The sequence below is a fragment of the Pleurodeles waltl genome, chromosome 3_1, assembly GCF_031143425.1.
Source record: "Pleurodeles waltl isolate 20211129_DDA chromosome 3_1, aPleWal1.hap1.20221129, whole genome shotgun sequence".
NCBI classification, from domain to species: domain Eukaryota; kingdom Metazoa; phylum Chordata; class Amphibia; order Caudata; family Salamandridae; genus Pleurodeles; species Pleurodeles waltl.
In genome coordinates this window covers 434,684,694-434,710,216 of record NC_090440.1, presented here as the reverse complement: position 1 = coordinate 434,710,216, position 25,523 = coordinate 434,684,694, and the positions used below count along the sequence as shown (strand labels likewise).

The 25,523-nt window shown below is 42.5% G+C and overlaps 1 protein-coding gene across 1 annotated transcript in view; it reads right to left on the bottom strand.

Moving 5' to 3' along the window:
* Positions 1-1,679: 1,679 nt before the first annotated feature.
* Positions 1,680-25,523, bottom strand: part of RLBP1 (retinaldehyde binding protein 1) — a 271,954-nt gene continuing 248,110 nt past the window's right edge. Inside the window, exons 7-8 of the mRNA XM_069222704.1 lie at positions 25,266-25,376; positions 1,680-2,341 (exon numbers count right to left, since the gene is read on the bottom strand). Coding sequence (XP_069078805.1) covers positions 2,189-2,341; positions 25,266-25,376 — 264 coding nt within the window. The 3' untranslated portion in view covers positions 1,680-2,188. The remainder of the gene's footprint in view (positions 2,342-25,265; positions 25,377-25,523) is intronic.

Genomic DNA, 25,523 nt, shown 5'->3' with positions numbered 1-25,523 from the left:
GACAGCAATTGGGCTGACTTCAGTGCAAGTGTAGTATAAGCAGATCTTTTCAACATAAGAATAACTTTGGTGGCATTGTTTTGTGATCTGTGCAGGCAGCCACCATACACCCCTTTGCAGGATTCAATGTGTGAAGGTGACACTGTAGGACAAGAGCAATTCAGTTGTGAGTCTGCATTAAGCGAGTTATCCCACGGAGGTGGAAAATACTTTCTTGGTTGCGGTGTTAAATTGCTTAGTGAAGGGTAATTCTTAATATATTATGTTCCCCAATCCCCATGAAAAATATCTCATTAAAGCAAAGTCCAGTTATTAGTAATCTGTTGTTACACATGGGAAAAGCAACCATGCATAATATATTGAGGGTTGCGGTATCGACCTACAAGAGTGGGTGTAGTGAGAGTGTAAGGGCGATGGTCGGCTTTAAAACAAATGTACCAAATGAATAATTGTGGATGTAGGATTTGGAGTTCTGGGGTCCCTTGCAGGCCGCTTTCCCGGTGTATGCAGACGTCACTCAAAGTCACAAAATGCCTCCTGCCACATTCATTTTCATGAGGCCGAAAGTATTGCAACTTCCTGTCAATATCCGTTTTGCAGTGAGACTCACTGATAAATCAGTTACATTGCAAGGTTCCGGGCAGGTTTCAACCAACCACTGTCCAATTTGCAGGAACTAGTTTGAGGTCTGCCCCACGCTACATCAGATCTTAGGGCACTGATACTATTTGTCACTGAGGCTCCTGGTCAGGTTGGTTTTGGGAACCGTTACAAGAATGCCTTGTGGGGGCTCTGGATCTAAAGAAACACTGGCAGAAGCATAACACCAGAGAACACTTAGGTACAACTCGTGCCTACATTTACAAATGAGCAATGGGGCAAAGTCATGCAATGCAGGACAGCAACTCTGTGTGAAAAGGAAACCGCAGGACAGCATCATATCTATAACAAAAAGCTATGCTTATATAGTTTAAACTTTTCCAATGCTGAATATGTGTTGTTTAGTACAGATCACAGCACATATGTAAACAGTGAAAGGTTTGGTGTTTAAATTGTTTTCCCCCACTTTACGGCTGCCTTTAACAGGCGAACATTTTGGGCACAAAGCCCTTTTCTTCAAATGTGAGTAGATAGGGTTTTGTACCTAAGTATGGGTGGTTCCATGGGACTCCCCCTTGACGCAAATTAGCACAAAAAAGCTCATTGAGCTACCCTTTGCTCCTTAAGGGCAACTTTCTAACAAAAAAAATTGCACTAGAAAATAAAAACCAAATCCACAGTTTGCGCTGGTTAGGGTTACTTCTGGTAACAGTACATACCTGATAGATCTGGCTTATTAAGTTCTGGGAAACACAGAATGACTTGAGTAATAATTATATACCAGTTTGTAGTGTGATCCCATGCTTATACCCGCATGCAATATCCCACATGCTCTAGGAGATTATCACCCTGAACCAATCCAAGTAAATGAAGTATGTAACCGAATGGAAAAAATAGCAAACTTCCCTTTGGAACGCAGTAGTACCCACTGCTCCGTCATCATTTTGCGGTTCATAGTTTGAGGATGAGATTTCTTCCATATTTAAAATGTGTTCCAGTGGAGCGCTTCATTTATAGTAATTTCAAAAGAATATACATTCGCAGTGACACATTACCAATGAAACTCTGATTATCAAGAGTACTGTGTGCACGCATTTTATTAAAATCTGCTTCCAGATCATTGCCTTAAATTATACCCTTTTAAAGATGCCGTATAATGTATGCACAGCTATGCCACCGCACGTAGAATTGCAATCTTCAGGTTTTTTTGGGAAGCCAATGAGGAAGGAACTTTGTGGCTGAAGCAATAAGTTGACAGTGGTGGGGCTGGGCTGGCTTGCGTACTCCTGCATCGCCCTTTTCATTTTTTTATGGGGCACGAAAAATAAATTCCGAACTAGAATCCCAATCCATTCTACGTCTTTGGGATTAGATTCCAATCGAATGCACATTTCTAAACACACTTTGCACCGCGGTCGCTTATGAAAATTTGGGCACAGATCAAATTGTTATTTGCGGTAAGTAATCAATTTTATCCATGGTTATGAAACAAACTATGGTAACGCTAAACACAGTAATATACATTTTGAACATGCATCCTATTATGATGAAGGATAAGAGAGACAGGGTGGTAACAGGAAATATTGGTTTAGAGAGCAGTGTCTTCGGTCTGTGATCCAAACAGTTTCTCTGCAGTCTTCCTTCCATCATACTTTGGCAGATTGCCTCCAAAATCTGCTGGCAAGATGTCCGCATCAATGTCTTGGTAGAACGACTCCAAGTCATCCCCATGGACGAAGACCTGGTTTAAAACAAGATGAACACATGCAACAGAGCAGGAAAAGTCATTAAAATTAGATTTTGTAGATTTAGGAGGCATATGATGCATTGTGATGTAAATTGCAAGAGGAGGCACTATAAAGAAGGCATGGTCACAGTGCATTAACACTCTTTCATGCAGTATTACTAATTAAGACTCTGAAGGTCCATGTTTATATAGGAACTCCATTGCACGTTTCCCTATATCTGGTGCCTCTAGAAGCATCACTTGAAGGTGGTATCATCTGTAGCTAGGGTTGAGCAATGCAACTCACCTTCAGATAGATCATATATATATATATATATTTATATATATAAATTTGCGCATGGAAAGTAGCTCTTGGGTGATCCGTCAAGCGGGGGCTGAGAAAAAGGGGGGACCCAAAACACTTTTCCCCCATTCATATAACCATAGGAACTTTAGACACAGCTTGAGCCTAAACTGCTGAACAGATTTACATATTAATACAACAAACAAAGGGTGGTGAATACCATGAGCTCGCACATCCGATCAAATGTGTATATTGTGTTCAGGGATAGAGTCCTGTATCACTGGGTGCCAGCCTGGTGTAACACCCAACCACCAAGAGTGTTGTAGATACTGACTGAGGTAGCCATTAGTAACATTTATCAATATATACCAGGACACACCGAAAATTAGTCCGGCATAGTTAATCCAAGTGGAAAACAACTGGAAGTCCAAAGCCACATAGTTGGTGAAGAAGTTTTATTCTTGTCAAGAAGAAATAGATCCAAAATACAGCTTACAGCTGACACGTTTGTCACATTGACTTTATCAAGGCTAATGTGTAATAGAACATCTGTCAAAACGTCAATAGTGCAGGACAAAGTACGTGTTCGCAATTGCTGTGTGAAACAGAGATTAGGCCGTCTAGGGCAAAGAGAATCTATGAACAATCAATGAGGTCATGCCGGACTATTTTTTGGTGTGCCTTGGTCTATATTGATAAATTCTGAACAGATTTACACCACATTTACCAGAAAGCTAGATCTAGGTCCAGAAAGACTGCCTTTCTTGTTTTGGTGTAAGTTTGTTTAGTAGTTTTAAAGCAACTCAAAAACATTGTATCTAGGAACATAGAGGCTCTATAAATCCCAATCGAAATTGGCTGCCACCACCTCACCCAGAAAGTGGTAACAAAAAAACAAACAAAAGAAACAAGGAGGCAGGGTAGGAAGAGGGACCCCACTGGGGGCCAAAAATGTTGGGTTTTTAAATTTGTGGCACAAATCTGCTACACAATTTAGAAAAAAAAAGCACAGCTGAAGGTTGTGCCTATCATGGGGCTAGCTGCATGCAATCGGTTGCCTGCAGGGCCTGGCCCTGCAGCCAACTTCCTGCTGCACACATCCAGAGGCCTGCACTGCACGGGATTGGACTTACACACTGTACTTAAATATTACTTTACATTTAAAATTTAAAAAAAATACTGAAAAAAACAAAGGTTTAAAGTTATAGTTAGGTGAAAAGTTCAGAAGCAATGTAACGTTTTAAACTCTAAGAACCACAGAAATTCACCAGTTATGGGTATAGTTACCTCACGTAACTATAACTCATGCCCCAAGGTAATTCAATACCTTGCCATGCACTGCTAATTACCTCACATATTATATCACTCATGACATCTTCTATACCATCATTGATATTATCACTGCAACATTTGCAATGAAATTATTGATGAGACAAACTGTGCATGGTGAGGACGTGAGTTATAGTTACCTTAGGGCACGAGTTATAGTTACTTGAGATAGCTCTAACTATAACTGGCGAATTTCTGTGGTTTTTGGAGTTACATTTTTACTAAATGATCCCCCCGATGGGAGCAGAATTTTCATCTGTTTTAGGAAACAGATTAAAAAGTTGCTCCTGCAAACAGGAACCAGCATTTTTTGCTGCTCCCTGCATGCAGGAGCAATGGCAGCTCCCGCTGGAGGCTGGTACCATGGGAACAGGAGGCTATTCCCAACAAAAAGACACCGGGTTCCCTGGGTGGGGTCAGGGCACCCACCATTGAGTGGCCAGGCCCCGGGGGATGAGGTCCCTGGGGCTGGAATTGGCCTAGGGAGGAGGGGCCACAGGGCCCCCCTCCCCTTGCAGTAATTGGTTGGGCCCCAGGAGATGGGGTCCCTGGGGCTGAAATCAGCTCAGGGAGGGAGCCATGCAGCCCCACTCCTCTTTCAGTATTTTCCCCAGGCTCCTGGGTATGGGGTGCTTGGGGCAAATATTGGCCCAGGGAGGGGGGCGGCAAGTCCACCTCCCCATTCTTAATGTGGCCAGATTCTGTGAGATGGGGTCCTCAAATAGTAATTACATAGGCCCTGGAGAATGGAGTGTCCAGGGCCCACTATTGGCCAATGGGGCGGTGGGAATGTGTGCCCCCCACTCCCCATCACACAATGGCCGGGCCCAGGGAGATGGGGTACCTGGGACCAAAACTGGCCTTGGGGATGGAGGCTGCGCGACCTCCTCCTAATTAATAAAAGATGAGGACCGGGCAAATGGGGCCCCTGGGGCCAGTATAGGCCTGGAGAGAGGGGCTGAGTGCTCCCTCCCCTTTTACAATAAGGCCAGTCCCTGGGAGATAGGGTCCCTGGGCCTGTAAAATGGCCTGGGGAGGAGGCTCCCATGCCACCTCCTGGCTTCCAAATATGTCCGGGAGATGGGATCCCTTGGGCCAAACTATGGCCAGGGAAGGGCCATGTACCCCATCCCCTAAAAAAATATGGTGGGCCCTGGGGGATTGGGTCCCCGGGGCTAAATTCGGCCTGGGGAGAGGTCCCCTTTCCCTTTCAGTAATTGCCCAGGCCCTTGGAAACGGGGTGCCCAGGGCCAGTATTGGCCCAGGGAGGAGGGACATGCCCTCTTTCCCATTCTTAATGTGGCTGGGCCTTGGGAGATGGGGACCCCAATTAGTAATTGCATTCACCCCACGGGATGGGGCATCCAGGGGCTACTACTGGCCCAGGGAGGAGGATGTGTGTGTGTCCCCATCACACAATGGCCAAAAACCAGGAGATGGGGTCCCAGGACTAAAATTGCCTCCAGGGGGCAGCGCAGCCCCGCCTCCCCAATTGGTAAAAGATGGGGACCTTGGGCCAGTATTGGCCCGGGGAAGGGTGGCTACATGCCTCCTCTCATTTACAATAAGGCCATGCCCTGGGAGATGGGTTCTCCAGGCCTGTAAAACAACCAAGGGAGGGGGGATCCCCAGCTCTAAATATAGCCAGGCCCCAGGAGTTTGGATCCCCAGGGTAGAAATATGGAAAGGGGAAAGCTATGCACACCTCTCCCCCGAAAAATGTGGTGGGCCCCAGGGGATGGGGTCCCTGGGGCTGAAATTGACCTGAAATTGACCTGGGGTGGGGGCTGCAGGGCACCCCGCTTGGTTGCCTTTGGGGGGTGGTTGGCCGCTGGCCAGGCCTGTGGCCAATCTCCTAAGGGAAACATCCTTAGCAACGCATCCCTAACAACGCAGATGTTCCCACTCCAGCGTAACCATGCTTGCCGGAATAACGCATGGCTTTTTCTGTGCCTTAACCATGCATGTGCTAAACTACTCGTATGTGTGGTTAAGGCACAGAAAATGCCATGCGTTGTTAGGGAGAGGACGCAGTGAGGTAAGTGGGGCTGGGGCAGGGGTGAGGCGTGGATTAAACGATTGGGGTGAATAGGGGTGTTGGGCGGGCTGTTATTTTTTAAGGGGCTGGGTCGGGGTTTGGCTTTTTTTTGTTTTTTTTTTAGGGCTTAGGTTGTGGGAGTCGGGCTATTTTGTTTTTAGGGGTGGGAGTGGGGGCTTGGGTATTTTTGTTTTTATTAAGGGCTTAGGGTGGGGGCTGGATAGTTTATTTTTAAAGGGGTGGGGGAAGGTTTAAGGAAGAGCGGGAGGAGGGAGGAGAGAAGAGGAGGAAGGATCGGGAGGGGATGGCGTGAGGTAAGTGTGGCTTGGCCAGGGTTGGTGGGTAGTATTAAGCAGTGGGGTGGATTTAGGGCTTAGGGTGAGTGGGGGGTGTTGGGGTACTTCAGTTTTTAGGGGCAGTGGTGGGGGGTCACGGAAGTTTATTTAGGGCTCTGGTCTGGTTGGGGTAGTTTAGTTTTTAGAATCGGGGGTAGGTAGATCGAGATAGTTTTTCTTTTTAGGGCTTAGGGTGGGTAGGGGTTTCAGGATACTTTAGTTTTTAGGGGCGGGGTGGGGGTAGTTTTTATTATAGGGCTCTGGGGGGGTCAGGGTAATTTAGTTTTTTGGGGTGGGGGTCAGGATAATCTTTTTTTAGGGCTTAGGGTGGGTGGGGCGTCATGGTAATTTAACCTATTAGGGGGTAAGGTTTTAGGGCTCAGGACGGGTGGGGAGTGTCAGGGTAGTTTAGTTTTTAGGGGCAGGGGTGGGGGAGGTTGGGGGAGGTTTTTATTAGAGCTCAGGCCGTCTGGGGCGGTTGGGGTATTCTAGTTCTTAGGGTTGTGGTGGGGGTATCAAGATAGTTTTCTTTTAGGGATTAGGGTAGGTGGGGGGTCAGGGTAATTTACTTATTAAGGGGTAAGGTTTTAGGGCTCAGGATGGGTGGGGAGTGTCAGGGTAGTTTAGTTTTTAGGGTCTGGGGTGGTGGGGTCAGGGAAGGTTTTTATCAGGGCTCATGCCAGGATGGGGGGTTGGGGTAGTCTAGTTTTTAGGGGCATGGGTCGAGGGTCAGGTAGTTTTTTTAAGGGGTCAGGGCGGGTGGAGGTTTCGGGGTACTTTCGTTTTAAGGGGCGAGGTGGGGGGTTGGGATAGTTTTGTTTTTTCAGGGCTCAGGGCAGGTGGGGGGTCGGTGTAGTTTGGGTATTAGGGGTGGCGGTAGCTTTGGGCCTTAGGGCGGGTGGGAGGTTGCATGACAGAACCACGTATACAGTTTCACATACCGTCTCCACACCTGCCTTTCATAGGCATGCTTTTACAAGAACATTAATTGTAAAGGCATGCGTGGTAAAGGTATGCGTGGAAATGATGCGGTCGTGGTTCCAACCATGTTGTTCAGGCACGCTTTGTTCTGGCATGTGTGGTTCCATCATACAACCATCTCCTACCGCACATGGCCGAAGGATGTGCACCACGTGGGGTTGGCTTCATGCAAGGTGTTGGCCATAGAACCCGACCACAGGCTACCTGCAGCCAACCACTATGCACAACCATATGACTATAATGTCCCTTAATAACCTTTCTTTTAAAAGGTTACAGGGACATTTTACTTAGGAAATAGAATTTAAAACACCTTAGAAATTCACTTAAAAAAACAGATTTTACAGGGACATATTAGTTAGGTTCTGAATATACTAGCACAAAACTAAAATAATTCTGCAGTTAAAGTTAAAGTTAGTTATTTCATGTAACTATAACTCGCGGCCTAAGGTAACTATAACTTGCACCCCTGCATTGCACAGTTTTTTTCTTCAATAATTTAACTTCTAATGTTTCATTGATATTTTATTGACCTTATAAAAGTTGTCATGAGTGCTGTAATATCTGGGGTAATTAGCAGTGCATGGTGAGGGCGTAAGTTATAGTTACCTCATGCTACAAGTTATAGTTACTTGAAATAACTCTAACTATAACTGCTAAATTTCTCTGGTTTTGTGCGAGTAAATTCAGAACCTAACTATACTGTCCCTGTAACTTGTGCATCTGCTATATTTGTATTTGTAAGTGCTTCCTGTTGAGGTTTAATTTCTGTGAAATTAGCTTTATGGCCAGAACGGAAGCTCACCTACTTGTTTATCCAACAAGAGTCCACCGCGTGCACAAAATGTCTATCTAACTGGACCACTTTCTAATGATTAGTTAGTGAGTGCTACCTGATTGGGTTAATGATCTGTGTGGGGGAAATGGGCTGTGCCTCACCCCCCTCCCAGGTCAAACTCAGCCCCAAGGACCCCATCCCATTGGGCCCGGCCTTCAATAAATTGAGGAGAGGGCCCACACAGCTCCCCTCCCCCAGGAGATTTTGGCCCAGCCATAATATATTTATTTTTTGGGAGGGGGCCATGCGGCCCCACTCCCCTGGCCCAGTTCTGCCCCAGGGATCCCAAACCCTTGGCCCAACCTTAATCTATATTTTTTTGGAGGGAAGTGGGCGCGCATGGCCTCCTGCCCCAGGGTCCAACCTTCTGTCCTGGGTGCCTCCCCCATCCCATCTGGCACCCCCACCTCCTACAGGAGCCGGCATTTCTTTTGCACAAAGGTAGCTGCTAAAGGTGCATCTTGCTCTCTGCAAAACTAATTGTTCCCTCTGTTTCAAAAATGTGATAAATCATCTTGACATAGAATTGGGAAAAAGTGTTTTGGGACCCCTCCTTTTTCTCAGCCCCCACTTGAGAGATCACCCAACACTTTCAGCACAGCAGCTGAACCGACAAAAGTATACATTTTGAAAGTTTTGTGAAGATTCGTCAAGCGGTGCCAAAGTTATTAGCAAATCTTCACAAAACTTTCCCAGAAAAGTGCCCTGTTGATACTTGCTAGGCAAGAAAATGGTGGGCCAAAAGAGTTGAGTTTCTCATGTTAAATCCAATAAGAGCTTTAGACACAACTATAGCCCAAAGCACAGGACAGAATTACACCAAATTTGGCAGAAAGCTAGCTTTTGGTACGCAGATTACGCTTTCGCTTATTTGATGTAAATCCATTCAGTAATTTTGGAGATATTAAAGGGAAAATACATTTGTATATCCAGGGCTGCGGATACTTTGCAATGATTCGTGGAAAAAGACAAGCTTGTGCAGGAAAAATGCACAGCTCTGATTGGCTGCCAACACGTCAAACCACGAAGTGTTGGCAGCCATCTTGAGACTTGGTTTCAGCTGAGTCCCACTAAAAAATGTGAAAAAGGAAACGGGGACACGATAGGGACACCCTGACCCCTTAGGTCTGGTGGTGGGGACACCTAGGCACCTCCCAGAGGTAAAAAGTATTTTTTAAAATGTTTGCTGCAAATTCACACCAAACATTTTTTTTTTTTAAATAAGCACTAGCTCCCGCACTTGTTTGTGTGAGGTCCCCGGGTGGGCCAGGTCCCTGAGGCATTAACATTTTTAATGCAGGGGTCCCTCTGGTCTCACTGCAGTCCCAGGGACGGCTACCTTCCCAGGGCTTTGACAGAATATAAAGTGGGAGGCCCCCTGAAACCCCTCATACCCCTGGGGACAACCACCTCCCTGGGGCTTTAAATGAATATAACACTGGGGCCCCCGCTCCCCTGCAGCCCCGGGGTCCACCTTCTCCCCAGGGCATTTCTTAAATTCTATGCAGGGGGCTGTGCATCCTTCACTCAGCCCCGGGGGACCACCACCTCCCCGGGGCTATTTTAGTTGGAGGGGGCCGTGTGACCCCCCTCATGGAACCACTGATGGCCCTGGGGACTGCCACCCCTAAGGGCAGGCTCCTGCTATGTCCCAGACTGCTCACCCCAGGATACAGCTGTTTGGTGTGGCTTGGCAGCACCCTTACAGCTGACCATGTCATGAGTGATGTAATATATGAGGTCATAAGCAGTGCATTATGGGACCGCCAGTTATAGTTAGCTCAGGTAACTATAACTGCTGAATTTCAACGGTTTTGTACAAGTAGATTCAGAACCTAACTATAATGTCCATGTAACCTTTGTTTTTTTCTGTGAATTTCTAGGTTTTTTTAAATTCTATTTCCTAACTATAACATCCCTGTAACCTTTGTTTTTTTCAGTGAATTTCTAAGGGTTTTTTAATTCTATTTCCTAGCTATAATGTCCCTGTAACTTTTTTTTTTTTCCAGTGAATTTCTATGTTTTTTTTTATGTATAGCAATTTTAATTACTATACATGAATCCAACCACTGCAGCGCACAGCCTTTAGACATGTGTGGTGGCGGTTGGCCACAGGGCCTGGCTGGAGACCATTCTCCTATAAGCACCCAACCGTGCACATCCTTCACCCATCCACAGGGGAGGTTGCCCACAAGACCTGGGCTGCAGCCAGACCCTGCGGCCAACACTCCCAACCATCCAAACCCACGCTGGTCACAGCCCTTTCGCCGTGGGAGGCAGGAGTTAGCTGCAGCTTCTCTGAGTGTGAGAATAAGTGTGAAAGGGTGTATCTTGGGGTGAGAGTGGCTGTGAGATTGTCTGTCTGGGTGTGAAATTGCGTACATCAGTGTTTTAGTGGGAGAGTCAGTCTGTGTGCGGGTCTGTGAGTGGCTGCATGAGGGTGTCAGTGGATCTGTGAGTGGGAGCATGAGTGTCTGAGTGCGTTTGTGAGTGGGAGCAACTGATTGAAAGAGACAGAAAGAGATAAAGAAAGTGAGAGAGAAAGAGAGAGTTTTTTTAGGCTTTAATATCTCATATAGTTAGAATGAGATATTTTTGTTAGATTTAACCAAAAAAAATGGAATGTATTTAAAAAAGTACATTTTCTTTTTAACAAAAAAACAGAAAATGGAAATAAGTCCAGCTACACTCGTACCCCCATAGCTTAGTGTGAAGGTCTGACGTTCACACTGAGCTATAAGGGTTTCCTATTTTTTTAATCCTTTCTGGGCTTTGTATTAAAAAAATAAAAAAATAGGTACTGCCTGGGGAGCCCTCAAGGGCCCTCATGTGGTCCCTACTTTTCTAGTTTTTTTTTTTTTTTAAATATCGTTTTTATAATAAAGCCCTTTACAGGCTACGTGGGACCCCGATGGAGCCCTCAAGGGCTCCTTCCACGGTCCCTACTTTTTCTTCACTTTATGTTTTTTAAAACAATGCCCTTTCTGGCTACCTGGCACTGCAGAAGATGCTTTAAGGCTTCCTCTGCACTGCCAATACTTCAGCAAGCACGGCTGCTGTCAAAGCTTTTCATATCTGGCCTCTGCACAGGTCAGTGATGAAATTTCGGATTTTTGACAGCAGATCCTGCTTTAAAGGTCCTGTTGTCAAAACCTGAAGTTTTTGCTGTTGCTTGGCTGCAGGGCTGCAGCCAAGCCAAAGCAAACAGCTGTGTCCCTGGGGTGAGCACCCCAGGACATAACAGGAGCCGGCCTTGCAGGGTGGTGGTCCCCAGGGCCATCAGAAGCTCTTTGAGGGGGGCAACTTGGCCCCCCTCCAACGAGATCTTAGCCCTGGGGGGGAGGTGGACCCCGGGATATGGAGGTCCCATAGGGACCCCCTTTATTTTTTAAAACATTGGTCTCAGGGGAGTGGCGGTCCCTGGGGCACAGGGGGTCTAGGATGCCCCCTCCTGCATATTACAATAAAGCCCTGGGGAGGTGTTGGTCCCCAGGCCAGCGGGGGGGGGCACAGGACCCCCCACATCCAAAAACAATTGGCCCCGGGGAGGTGGTCCCCTGCTTTTTTATTTTTTTAAAAGCCCCGGGACTTGGCCCACCCACTGGCTTTAGACTAACGAAGCGCTGGAACCCGCACTTATTATTATTTTTTTTTATGAGCAGATTTGCGGAATCCACTGCGCATCTGCTCGTAAAATTTTAAAAAATGCTTTTTATACATGGGAGGTGGCAACAGATCTTAGGGGCAGGGTGTTCGTACCCTGGACCCTTTTGTTTTTTTTAGACTTTTAAATTTGGACTTGGCTGAAGCCCAGTCCCAAGATGGCTGACAAACACTTCAACAGCTTCTGTTGTTGAAGTGTTAAATCAAAGAATACCAGGGCACACCATAAGCAGTCTGAGAATTAGTTCCAAAGTGGAAAGAAGAGTCCAAAGTCCAAATAGTGCGTAGAGGTTGATGAGGATTTTATTCCTTGTAGATAAAGTATAGTGTGCAAACAGCCGACACGTGTTTCATCACATGGACTTTTTCAAGGCAGAATTTTTAATGTGAGTAGTTCTTACGAAGAGATCTGGAATGTTTCCGAGAAGCCAAATTAGTTTATGTGGTCAATCTGGGAAAATACGTACCATGAACTGAAGGTAGTCGTGGCAATTGGATTCCGAACATAGGAGTCTCTGATATCATAAATGAGATATCAAATAGAGAACAGGGCCATGATAAGCCTGAGATGAACTTCAAAAGTCGGTCCACGAGACAGGAAAGTTAGAATGGATGTTGTTGAAGTGTTATCAGCCAATCAGATCTCAGCACAAGATCGTTAGGGGTTGCAAATCCTATGCGTCCCTAAATATACAAATTTGTTTTCCCCTTAATTTATCGAAAACTACTGAACGGAATAACACCGAAACAAAAGAAGCACTCTTTCAAGACCCGGACCTACCTTCCTGCCAAATTTGATGTAATTCCGTCCAGTAGTTTTTCCGCTATCACTGTTCAAAATCCCTATGGAAAAATGAATGTGGAAAATGTGTTTTGGGACCCCCCCTTTTTTCTTGGCTCCCCCTGGATGGATCACCCCGAAACTTTAAAGGCAGCAGCTAATGGAAATGGCAAATTGTTTTTAAAAGTTTTGTGAAGATTCATCAAGCGGTGCCAAAGATATAGACAAGTAAAAAAGTGCTTTTTGTATAGAAACGTGATCCCACCTATAACTACCTAGTGGCAACAGCCACTAGGTAATATATATATATATTTATATATATATATATATATATATATATATATATATATATATATATTTTTTTTTTTTTTTCACTTAAAAAATCAAAGGTTACAGAGACGTTATAGTTAGGCTCACATTTTAAATGTACGAAACCATAGAAATTCACCAGAGTTACCTCAAATAACTATAAATTGTGCCCCCGCCATGCACAGTTTTTTCATGAAAAATGTTACTGCAAACATTACATTGATATTGTCAATGATGTCATATATATATATATACATCACCGAAATTCAGCTTTTATAGTAACAGGTCTTTCAAGTAACTATAACTTGTGCCCTCATCATTCACTCCTAATTAATCCAAATATTACAGCACTCACGACTTCCTTTAGAACACCATTGATAATTTTACTGTATCATTTGCAGTGAAATAATTGATGAGATAACTGTGCATGGCGAGGGTACGAGTTATAGTTACCTTACGGCATGAGTTATAATCACTTGAAATAACTCTAACTATAATAGCTGAATTTCTGTGGTTTTGAACATTTAAAATGTGAGCCTAACTAGAATGTCTCTGTAACCTTTGGATCTTTAAGTGAATAAATGTGTGTGTGTGTGTGTGTGTGTGTATATATTCTATATAAAAAGCATTTTTTTACTTGCCTATATCTTTGGTGGCGCTTGACAAATCTTCGGGAAACTTTCCCAAACAAATTTGCCAGTCATGTCAGCTGTTGTCTGGAAAGTTTCAGGGTGATCTGCCGAGGGGGGGAAGTGGCAGGGCTGGTGGCTGAGAAAAAGGGGGGTCCCAAAACACATCCCCATTTATTTTTCCATAGGGATTTTGAACAGCGATAGTGCCAAAACTAGTGGAGAGAATTACACCAAACTTGATAGAAAGGTAGGTCCTGGTCCAGAGAGCAACCTTTTTTTGTTTTGTTGTAAATCCGTTCAGTAGTTTTAGAGAAATTAAAGAAAATCCAAATTTGTATTTATAGGGCCGCAAAGCATTTGCAATCCCTATTGATCTCATGCTGAGATCTGATTGACTGACAACACTTCAACAACAAAGCTGTTGAAAAATAATAAGCAATACAAAAAGGGCCAGTGTATGAACACCCTGCCCCCATAGGTCTGATGCTTGGCTCCCAAGGGACTACCTCAGGGCTAAAAAGCATTTGTTTAAAAAAGAATTACCACAAATTTGCGATGAGGTCGTAAATTCCATGGTAAAAATTAAAGAAAAAAACAAACGCAGGCTTCCCCGCTTGTTTTTAACTAAGCCCCCATGTGGGCCAGGTCCCAGGGGCAGTTTTTCGTCATTATTGTGATATTAGCAGTGGTATTATCAAAGATGTCATGAGTGCCGTATTTTGTGGGGTAGTTAGCAGTGCATGGCGAGGGCCCAAGTTATAGTTTCCTTCGGGCACAAGTTATAGTTACTTGAGATAACTATAACTATAACAGGTGAATTTCTATGGTTTTGTACATTTAAAATGTGAGCCTAACTATAACGTCCCTGTAACCTTAGTTTTTTTCTGTGAATTTCTATGTTTTGTAAAATTCTATTTCCTACCGATAACGTCCCTGTAACCTTTGTTTTTTCCAGTTAATTTCTAAGTTTTTTTAATCCCCTATATGCATTGTGCATAGCCTTCACCCGTGCGTTGTAGGGTTGCCCGCAAGGCCTGGCCTGCAGCCACTCCTGGTGGCCATCCCCCATAACCACCCAACCCTACTCTACACACGGCTCTTTGACCATTCATGGCAGGAGTTGGCCACAGTCTATCTCTCTGGTATTGAGAATAGGTGTAAGAGGGTGTATCTGGGGTTGAGAGTGGCTGTGATAGTCTCTGTCTGGGTGTGAGAGTGCGCTCATGCGTATCTTAATGGGTGCATCAGTGTCTGGGCAGGTCTATGAGTGGCTGCATGAGGGTGTCAGTTGGTCTCTGAGTGGGTGTGTGAGAGTCTGAGTGGGTCTATGAGTGGGTGCATGAGTGGGTCTGTGAGTGGGTGTGTGAGTGTCTGTGTAGGTCTGTGAGTGGGTGTGTGAGGGTCTGACTGTGGCTGTGTGTGTGTGCACGAGGGTCTGAGTGGGTCTCTGAGTGGGTCTATGAGTGGGTGCGCAAGTGCCTGAGTGGGTCTGTGAGTGGGTGCATAAGGGTCATAGTGGGTGTGTGAGTGGGAGAAAGAGATTGAAAGAGAGCGAGGGTGATAGGGAGAGAGATAGAGAGTTTTTTTGGCTTTGATGGATGATATACTTGTAAAAATGTATTTGTCAATTAAAAAGAGTAAGTTCACCTTTCATTATGAGCTGTAAACATTTGCAGTTGAAAAGAAATTAAAGGAGAGAATTGACTGCGGATACACTTGGAGTTGAACCCTCAACTGTCAGTGTGAAGGTCTATGACCTTCACCATTAGGCTATCTTTTAAAAAAAAAAAAAAACGTTGTTTTGCCCTTTACAGGCTATCTGGGACCGCGGGGGAGCATCAAGGCCTAACCCGCTGTCCTACTAGACTTGTTTTTTAATTTTTATTTTTTGCTCCTGACAGGCTATCTGGCACCACTGGGGAGCCTCAGGGCCACCCCGCGGTCCCAGACGGCTCCCAGCCACCTCCCTTTTAATAGAAGCTCCCCGGTTGCTGGAGCAATGCTTTATCTGTCTTCCCTGCACGCATATCTGCATGCAGGAAAGACAGATGAAAACTCCGCTTTCTGAAAGCTGGACCTATTTGACACCTCCTGTTGTCAGAAAGCAGAGTTATGTTTGCTTTTGCTTGTTGGGAGCAGTCCGTTTCCACCAAGCAAAAGCAGACAGCTTTGTCCCGGGGGTGGGCACCCAGCAGTGGCTTCTTAAAGGGGGGGTTGTGCTGCCCCGCTCCAATGTGAAAACAGCCCCAGGGAGATGGTGGGCCCCAGGGCTGGGGGGAGTCGCATGGCCCCCTGCATCAAAATTCTACAATGCCCCGGGAGGTGGTGGTCCCTGGGGCTCCGGGAGGCCTGCAGACCCCCTGCCCCTTATTTGTTAAATGCCCCCTAGGGGGGCTGCATGGCCCCCGCACTAAAATGTTATAATGCCTCGGGGGGGCATGTGGACCCCCCTGCACCTTATAAGTTAAATGCCCCGGGGAGATGGTGGCCCCCAGGGCTGCAGGGGGGGGGGCGTGCAACCCCTGCACCATATTAGATAAAAGCCCTCAGGAGGTGGTGGTCCCCTGGGCACAGGGGGTTGTGTGCCCCTCCCCCGCACTAAATTTAGCAAATGCCCCGAGCAGGTGGTGGTGGGTTTTCTCGGCCCACGTTTGATGGATCACCGCGAAACTGTCAATGTGCAGCAAAAATAATCAGGGTATATTGTTGGGAAAGTTTTGGGACAATTCATTAAATGGTGCCAAAGATGAAGACAAGTCAAAAAATGCTTTTTCTATGGAAACATGGTCCTAACTATAACTACCTAATGGCAATTGCCACTAGGTTTCATATATATATATATATCTGTATATACACACAAACACACACACACTCTCCCTCTCTCTCTCTCTCTCTCTCTCTCTTTCTCTCTCTCCCTCCCTCCAGGGACGTTATAGTTAGGCTCACATTTCAAACGTACGAAACAATAAAAATTCACCAGTTACAGTTAGAGTTACCTTAAGTCGTGCCCTAAGGTAACTATAACATGCACCCCCACCTTCCACATATTACATTGATATTGTCAATGATGTTGTCAAAGATGTCATGAGTGCCACAATTTGTGGGGTAATTAGCATATGTCAAGGGCACGAGTTATAGTTACCACAGAAATTCAGTGATTATAGTAAGAAGTCTTTCAAATAACTATAGCTCGTGCCCTAAGGTAACTGTAACTCATGCCCTCACCATGCACTCCTAATTACCACAGATATTACAGCACTCAGGACATCCTATAGAACACCATTGATAATGTTACTGTAACATTTGAAGTAAAAGAATTGATGAGATAACTGTGCATGGCGAGGGCATGAGTTATAATCACTTGAAATAACTCTAACTATAATAGCTGAATTTCTATTCTTTTTTACATTTAAAATGTAAGCCTAACTATAACATCTCTGTAACCTTTATATTTTTTTTAAGAATGTATATATATATATATATATATATAATAATAATATATATAGTTTAAATATATATATAATATACACATATATGAATTCACTGAAAAAAAAGGTTACTGGGATGTTATAGGTAGGAAATAGAAGCTTAAAAACCATAGAAATTCACTGAAAAAAACCCAAAGGTTACAGGGACATTATGGTTAGGCTCACATTTTAAATGTACAAAACCATATAAATTCACCTGTTATAGTTAGTGTTATCTCAAGTAACTATAACTCGTGCCCTAAGGTAACTATAACTTGCGTCCCCACCATGAACAATTTTTCATCATTATCGTGATATTATCAGTGATGTTATCAAAGATGTCATGAGTGCCGTATTTTGTGGGGTAGTTAGCATTGCATGGCGAGGGCACGAGTTATAGTTACTTGAGATAACAGCTGTAGTCGTGTCTAAAGGTCTTATGGGAATTAACAAGGGAAATGCAACTTTTTTGATCCCCCCTTTTTCTCAGCCGCGCTTGACGAATCACCCCGAAACGGTCTGCATGCACCAAGAATCACCAGCGCACTTTTTTGGGGAAAGTGTGTGAAGATTTGTCAAACAGTGCAAAGATAAAGGCAAGTCAAAAAACGTTGTTTCTATTGAAACATGGTCTTAACTATAACTACCTAGTGGCAACTGCCAAAAAGTTATATATATATATATATATATATACACACACAAGCACACCTCTCCCTCCCTGATTTAGATCTTGGCGGAGGGGGATACTCCATCACAAAAGTGACAGATATCCCTTCCACCTAATTACAATCCCATTATATCCTATGGGGATCGTATCATAATACGGCGGACGGGACATCCATCACATTTGTGACAGAGTATTCCATCCTCCGAGATCTAAATCAGGCCCTAAATCTGACTTTGCATTTATATATATATATATATATATATATATATATATATATATATATATATTGAACACAACACCTTAAAATATCATTAAGGCTTCCAGCACTCCACGATGGTTAAACCGAAGATTTATTTAAACAAAACAGGAACGCGTTTCGGCGTAGCCGCCTTTATCAACCTGCGGGCCGCCATTTTGGCCCACTTTATATATCCTATGTGCTAGAGTTCACTTAAAGCAACCCCCTCCACCAAAACAAAACGAATCAAATCAAACAATAACGTGTGAATCAAAATACATACAAGTCACAAATAAATTGATATAAATTGATATAAATTAATATAAATTAATATGAATGTAAAATTCAGTGGTTCACAATAAAACACAGGAGAAACTATTAACTATATGTTGTTACACAGTATCTGATACTCATTGCCTAGTTCATGTTGTTAGACATTTGCTGAAAGACCTCGCATGGTATTGTAACAAATCATAAATGTGGATAATATTACTGTTCTTGAATACTTAAGAACTTTTCTTATCATCGAATACAAACTGTTAGTAATGGTTGAAATAACCATATTAACTTAAGTGTATATATAACTCTTCACTTGAGTTTAACCCAACTGGTTCTTTTGAATTTAATGCCAATATGTACCTGGACTCTAATTTTCTCAAATGTTTCGCCCTGTCACCTCCACGAATATCTTTTGTGATGCCATCTATTACACTGTATCTAACTTCTTCTGCACACCCTCCATGAAACTCGTGCATGTGCCGGGCAACTGGATAAGATTCATCATTGTTGGCTATTGCTCTTAGATGTTGTAAAATTATTTTATGTACTTGAAGTTTGGTACTACCTACATAAAGCTTAGGACAACTACATTTTAAGATGTAAATTGCATATTCGCTTTTGCAATCATATCTACCTTTGATGGTATGTATGATTCTGTGTGCTTGCTTGATGGTTTTGATGTTTTCCCCATTCTTGCACGCCTTACATTTAGCACATTTAAAGAATCCATCCTGTGACTTTAACCAACCAATTTTCAAAGATTTGACTTGTCTCACATCACTTCTAACTAAAATATCTCTCATCGATGTTGCTTTCCTGTATGTTATTGTCGGCCTATTACTTATTTCAGTGCCTATGACCGGATCACTTTTAAGCATGTGCCAATGTCTTTGTAATAATTTCCTGACAGATTCATGAGCAGTATTAAAGGTGGTGATAAATCTTACATTGCCCATGTTACTTTGTTTGTTATTTTTCTTGTTCGGCAGAAAATTTTCTTTTTTGTCTGTGGTAAATAACAATTGGTCTCTGGTACGGGATTTAACTCTTGTGGTACTATTCACTAGAATCTCATTAGAGTATCCCCTCTGTCTTAGTCTCCCTAACATCTCATTCTGAACATTGAAGTATTCTTGTTCTCTACTACAAATCCTTTTTGCTCTCAATAACTCTCCAAAAGGGATATCGTTTTTCAATCACTGCGGATGGTAACTTCCGGCATGCAAAATACTATTGCCTGCTGTGGCCTTCCTAAAGAGTGTGGTTTCAATTTTATTATCTGCCACATTCACTTTGATATTTAGAAATTCAATTGTTTGGTGATCAATTTTACCTGTGAATCTCAAATTACAATCATTGATGTTGATTTCTTTAATGAAATTGTTGGCAGTGGTTAGATCTCCCTTCCAAATAATAAAAATATCATCGATATATCTGAGCCACATAATAATATTGTCGCTCCATTTGTCTAAGGGGAAGTTATTTAAAATCTGTTCCTCCCACCATCCTATAAACAAGTTGGCATAACTTGGAGCAAAGCATGTTCCCATCGCTGTGCCGCATACCTGCTCAAATATCTAATTGTTGAAATAGAACATGTTATGTTGTAAACACCATGCTATCATTTCTAACAGCATTTTGCTATGATGATAACAATTTATGGATCTCTTTTTTAGAAAATTCTCAACTGCCTGTACTCCCAAATTATGCGGGATGCTTGTGTATAATGCTCTAGCACATAGGATATATAAAGTGGGCCAAAATGGCGGCCCGCAGGTTGATAAAGGCGGCTACGCCGAAACGCGTTCCTGTTTTGTTTAAATAAATCTTCGGTTTAACCATCGTGGAGTGCTGGAAGCCTTAATGATATTTTAAGGTGTTGTGTTCAATTTAATAGACGTGGCGGCGCGCGTCCCATTCTAGCACCATTGGTGTTCAGGTGCAGAGAGAGAAACGCCTAACGAAGTGTTCATACATTTACCTCTCCGCCCCCGCATGGATATCGACTTGTAAGAGAAACATCAAACCGAGTCTGCACGGAGTCGGAGGAAGCCGAAGCTGACTATCGCCGAGAACGGTAAGCGCTTGATTTATTTTCCATGTTACGCGGAGCCAAACGCCGTACACGAATTTATACAAAAGTGTACTTAAACGTACGGCGCACGATCGGTTAAACAAGGAGTTTGTTTACAAGAATCCACAGCAAAGTGGCAACAGTGTATTCGTATCTAAGAACATTTCAACCCTTTCAAGCCTTACGTTATTTTGAACGCTCGAACTGACCACAGAGTTTCACTTAACGAGAAATGGTGTGTCAATCAGCAAGAAACTAATATTGCGGACTTGCCGGTTCACGAAGGAGAGAATAAATTGGTTCTTCTTATGCGCGCCCACAAGTGGATAAGACAATTACACAGAGTGAAACTCCAGCGGCACCCAAAAATTTGATAAAGTGATAATTAATTTTGTTTCAAACAAAGGCTAATGGTTAACAGTGTTTCCCCAGAGAAAAGCATACCGGGCACATACCGAAAGTGACGACACGAGTGCATAGACATCCTCGCAGCTCAATAATCAATCGTTAACGTTAAAATTTGTACAAGTAAGTACTACGGGTACTTATTCACAGTGATAAAAATCAAACACCACACGGTAGAGTTGACAATACGGCTAAGGAGTGCTAACATCAACGAGATGGCAAATAAAACAACAAATGTGTATGAAAGCAGAAGATTGAGAGCCGAATTAGCCTTTGCCAAAGCCATCACGAAAGAAAAGAATCAAACATCCACGGGGGGTCCACCTCAGGAAAATTCGGACATTTATGGTATATTCAAAGAACTAGAGAGATTGAAAAAGAATGAGCTAAATAAGTGGTGGGAATGTGAATCTCTGAATAAGTACTTGGAAGTAGACAGAGTACCTAGAGGCTTGAGGATTTTTATTATGCCTACTTATGATGATCCTAACCCTGAATTGTTAAAAGAATGGGCAGCGCACAACGCAGCTAGTTCTGCAGGTATGATGAAAATATTGATTAAATATGCACAGATAGAAAGAGAGTCAGTCATAGAGAAAATTGACAACATTATGAAACAAATTGAGACATTTTCTGATAAAAAGTTAGTTGAATCATTGTCCAATGCCATGGAAGAACGATTAGCCAAAATTGAGGAGGAAATAATTTCTAAAAAGTCACGGAAATGTAATAGAGACACATTTGACTATGAAACAGGACAAATATATACATTTGCAAAGAAATTTGATTATTGGAGACATCAAAAAGGGAAGGAGTCAGTTAGCAAAAATTATAGTACAGAAAAGAAAACATCCAATGTAGAGATGAGCGAGAGTTCCGATACAGATTTTGAAGAATCATCACGGATTCAGTCACACACTTCATTACAAAATGAATTTGATTTTTTAAGAAAAGACCGAAGAACAAACCACAGACCCTGGAGAGGCGGAATGAGAACAAGAGGAAGAGGCAGAGGCAGAGGAGCGAGGGGGCAAAAGAAAGTCAGATCGACGAAGGAGGAAAGATGACTCGAAGCAACAGATGATATTGACAGATGATGAGATGTTGACAGATGACAAGACAGTGGTCAATCTGTCTAGCATCACACTTGACGAAGAGGATAAAAATAACTTATCATTAGGCCTTTCGTATTGCCAGCCCGATGGTTTTGATTACGTGCAAAGCCGCATAGATCTGTTTCTTTTTATAAGGAAATTAAAACTGTTCAAAATTCATACAGTCAAAATCAAGAGGACATCGTTACATGGAGGGAATATTGAAGAAACAGACGCACACAGGGAGAAGTTTAAAGGTCAGAATTTACTCATCGAAGATGTGATGCTAATGAGGGAGCTTTGGGAACTGGAAGACAGTGCTACGGAGGCATTAAATGAAGAACAAGTAATTAGCAGACTGGAATCTGAAGGCATATGCCTTGATAAAGAAGGGACATCAGGATTGAAGCCCAAATCTAGAACTATCCCAGCATACAGTGGAGATATAATTGATCAATTTTCTGACACACTAATCAAGGGATTTAAGAACTTGAAGGCACAGGCACTTAAAAGAGCAAAAACATACAACAGTGGGTATCAAAAGACATTGAAGAAATTGTCTAATAATCCAGATATTGTAGTGCGGAGCTCTGACAAAGGAGGAAACATTGTAATTTGGTCTATGCAACAATACATGGAAGAGGCTTACAAACAGTTGAATGATATGAAATGTTACAAAAGAATTGATTTGAAGTATGTCGAAAATGTAAAAGTGAAATTTGATTTTGAATTGGCACAATGGAGAGATAGAAGCCTCATAAGTGAGCAAGAGTATAAGTTCCTCAAAGTAGATTTCCCTAAATTACCTGTATTTTATTTGATACCCAAGATTAATAAAAATGCACTTAAACCGCTTGAAAGGCCCATTGTCTCCATAAAAGGGAGCTTGTTTGAATTTGTATCCCAGTACATAGATGCATATTTACAACCGCTGGTTAGAAATGTATCATCCTACTTGCAGGACAGTAGCGACTTTTTAAGAATGATCTTTGATGTAAGCTGGGAAAGTGAATTTCTTTTGATGACATTAGACGTAACAGCATTATACACAAGCATCCCGCATAATTTGGGAGTACAGGCAGTTGAGTATTTTCTAAAAAAGAGATCCATAAATTTTTATCATCATAGCAAAATGCTGTTAGAAATGATAGCATGGTGTTTACAACATAACATGTTCTATTTCAACAATGAGATATTTTAGCAGGTATGCGGCACAGCGATGGGAACATGCTTTGCTCCAAGTTATGCCAACTTGTTTATGGGATGGTGGGAGGAACAGATTTTAAATAACTTCCCCTTAGACAAATGGAGCAACAATATTATTATGTGGCTCAGATATATCGATGATATTTTTATTATTTGGAAGGGAGATCTAACCACTGCCAACAATTTCATTAAAGAAATCAACATCAATGATTGTAATTTGAGATTCACAGGTAAAATTGATCACCAAACAATTGAATTTCTAGATATCAAAGTGAATGTGGCAGATAATAAAATTGAAACCACACTCTTTAGGAAGGCCACAGCAGGCAATAGTATTTTGCATGCCAGAAGTTACCATCCGCAGTCATTGAAAAACAATATCCCTTTTGGAGAGTTATTGAGAGCAAAAAGGATTTGTAGTAGAGAACAAGAATACTTCAATGTTCAGAATGAGATGTTAGGGAGACTAAGACAGAGGGGATACTCTAATGAGATTCTAGTGAATAGTACCACAAGAGTTAAATCCCGTACCAGAGACCAATTGTTATTTACCACAGACAAAAAAGAGAATTTTCTGCCGAACAAGAAAAACAACAAACAAAGTAACATGGGCAATGTAAGATTTATCACCACCTTTAATACTGCTCATGAATCTGTCAGGAAATTATTACAAAGACATTGGCACATGCTTAAAAGTGATCCGGTCATAGGCACTGAAATAAGTAATAGGCCGACAATAACATACAGGAAAGCAACATCGATGAGAGATATTTTAGTTAGAAGTGATGTGAGACAAGTCAAATCTTTGAAAACTGGTTGGTTAAAGTCACAGGATGGATTCTTTAAATGTGCTAAATGTAAGGCGTGCAAGAATGGGGAAAACATCAAAACCATCAAGCAAGCACACAGAATCATACATACCATCAAAGGTAGATATGATTGCAAAAGCGAATATGTAATTTACATCTTAAAATGTAGTTGTCCTAAGCTTTATGTAGGTAGTACCAAACTTCAAGTACATAAAATAATTTTACAACATCTAAGAGCAATAGCCAACAATGATGAATCTTATCCAGTTGCCCGGCACATGCACGAGTTTCATGGAGGGTGTGCAGAAGAAGTTAGATACAGTGTAATAGATGGCATCACAAAAGATATTCGTGGAGGTGATAGGGAGAAACATTTGAGAAAATTAGAGTCCAGGTACATATTGGCATTAAATTCGAAAGAACCAGTTGGGTTAAACTCAAGTGAAGAGTTATATATACACTTGAGTTAATATGGTTATTTCAACCATTACTAACAGTTTGTATTCGATGATAAGAAAAGTTCTTAAGTATTCAAGAACAGTAATATTATCCACATTTATGATTTGTTACAATACCATACGAGGTCTTTCAGCAAATGTCTAACAACATGAACTAGGCAATGAGTATCAGATACTGTGTAACAACATATAGTTAATAGTTTCTCCTGTGTTTTATTGTGAACCACTGAATTTTACATTCATATTAATTTATATTAATTTATATCAATTTATATCAATTTATTTGTGACTTGTATGTATTTTGATTCACACGTTATTGTTTGATTTGATTTGTTTTGTTTTGGTGGAGGGGGTTGCTTTAAGTGAACTCTAGCACATAGGATATATAAAGTGGGCCAAAATGGCGGCCCGCAGGTTGATAAAGGCGGCTACGCCGAAATGCGTTCCTGTTTTGTTTAAATAAATCTTCGGTTTAACCATCGTGGAGTGCTGAAAGCCTTAATGATATTTTAAGGTGTTGTGTTCAATTTAATAGACGTGGCGGCGCGCGTCCCATTCTAGCACCATTGGTGTTCAGGTGCAGAGAGAGAAACGCCTAACGAAGTGTTTATATATATATATATATATATATATATATTCATTTTACTTAGATGTTGTTGTATATGTTTTACTTAGATATTGCAAACAATACTGCTTTGCAAGGGCTGGTGGTTGGACAAATTAATGTGTTGTTAAATGATGTGTGGGCTTGTTCGCCTCCTGGTACATTCAGCAGCTGTGGTGCTGGGGCACAAGAGGTGGAGGGAGCACAAAAAATAGCCCCCTGAGGATACACCACACACCGTGAACGATCCATCGTGGCAGGTAATATTATCTAAGAATGTTTCATTAGTCAAATCATCTAACAAGTTAACTGGCAGCATTGCACGTGAGTTCTGCCCTACGCAGCACTACATTCGGAGACTGCCTGTGTGTGCGATCACTGCTCATAACAAGACTTCACCATTTGAGTTGCTTCTGTTTTGAGGCACTCACCCTCTCGAGTAGCTTGCTTTTCAGGAATGGTTTGACGGCGTTGTATGTGGTGGTGAAATACCAAGGCTGGTGGATGAAATGAACTGCCTTGAATCGGGCAGGGAACGAATCCTGTCAAATAAAGATATACTTTGTAAGCCAAACAAAGATTACAAGAATATTTTTCAGTTCTGTAGCAATAACTCTTTTCAGCAGAACTCTAACAGCAATGGTAACAAAACTACTTTAGAAATGGATGAAACCAAGACTCACAATAGA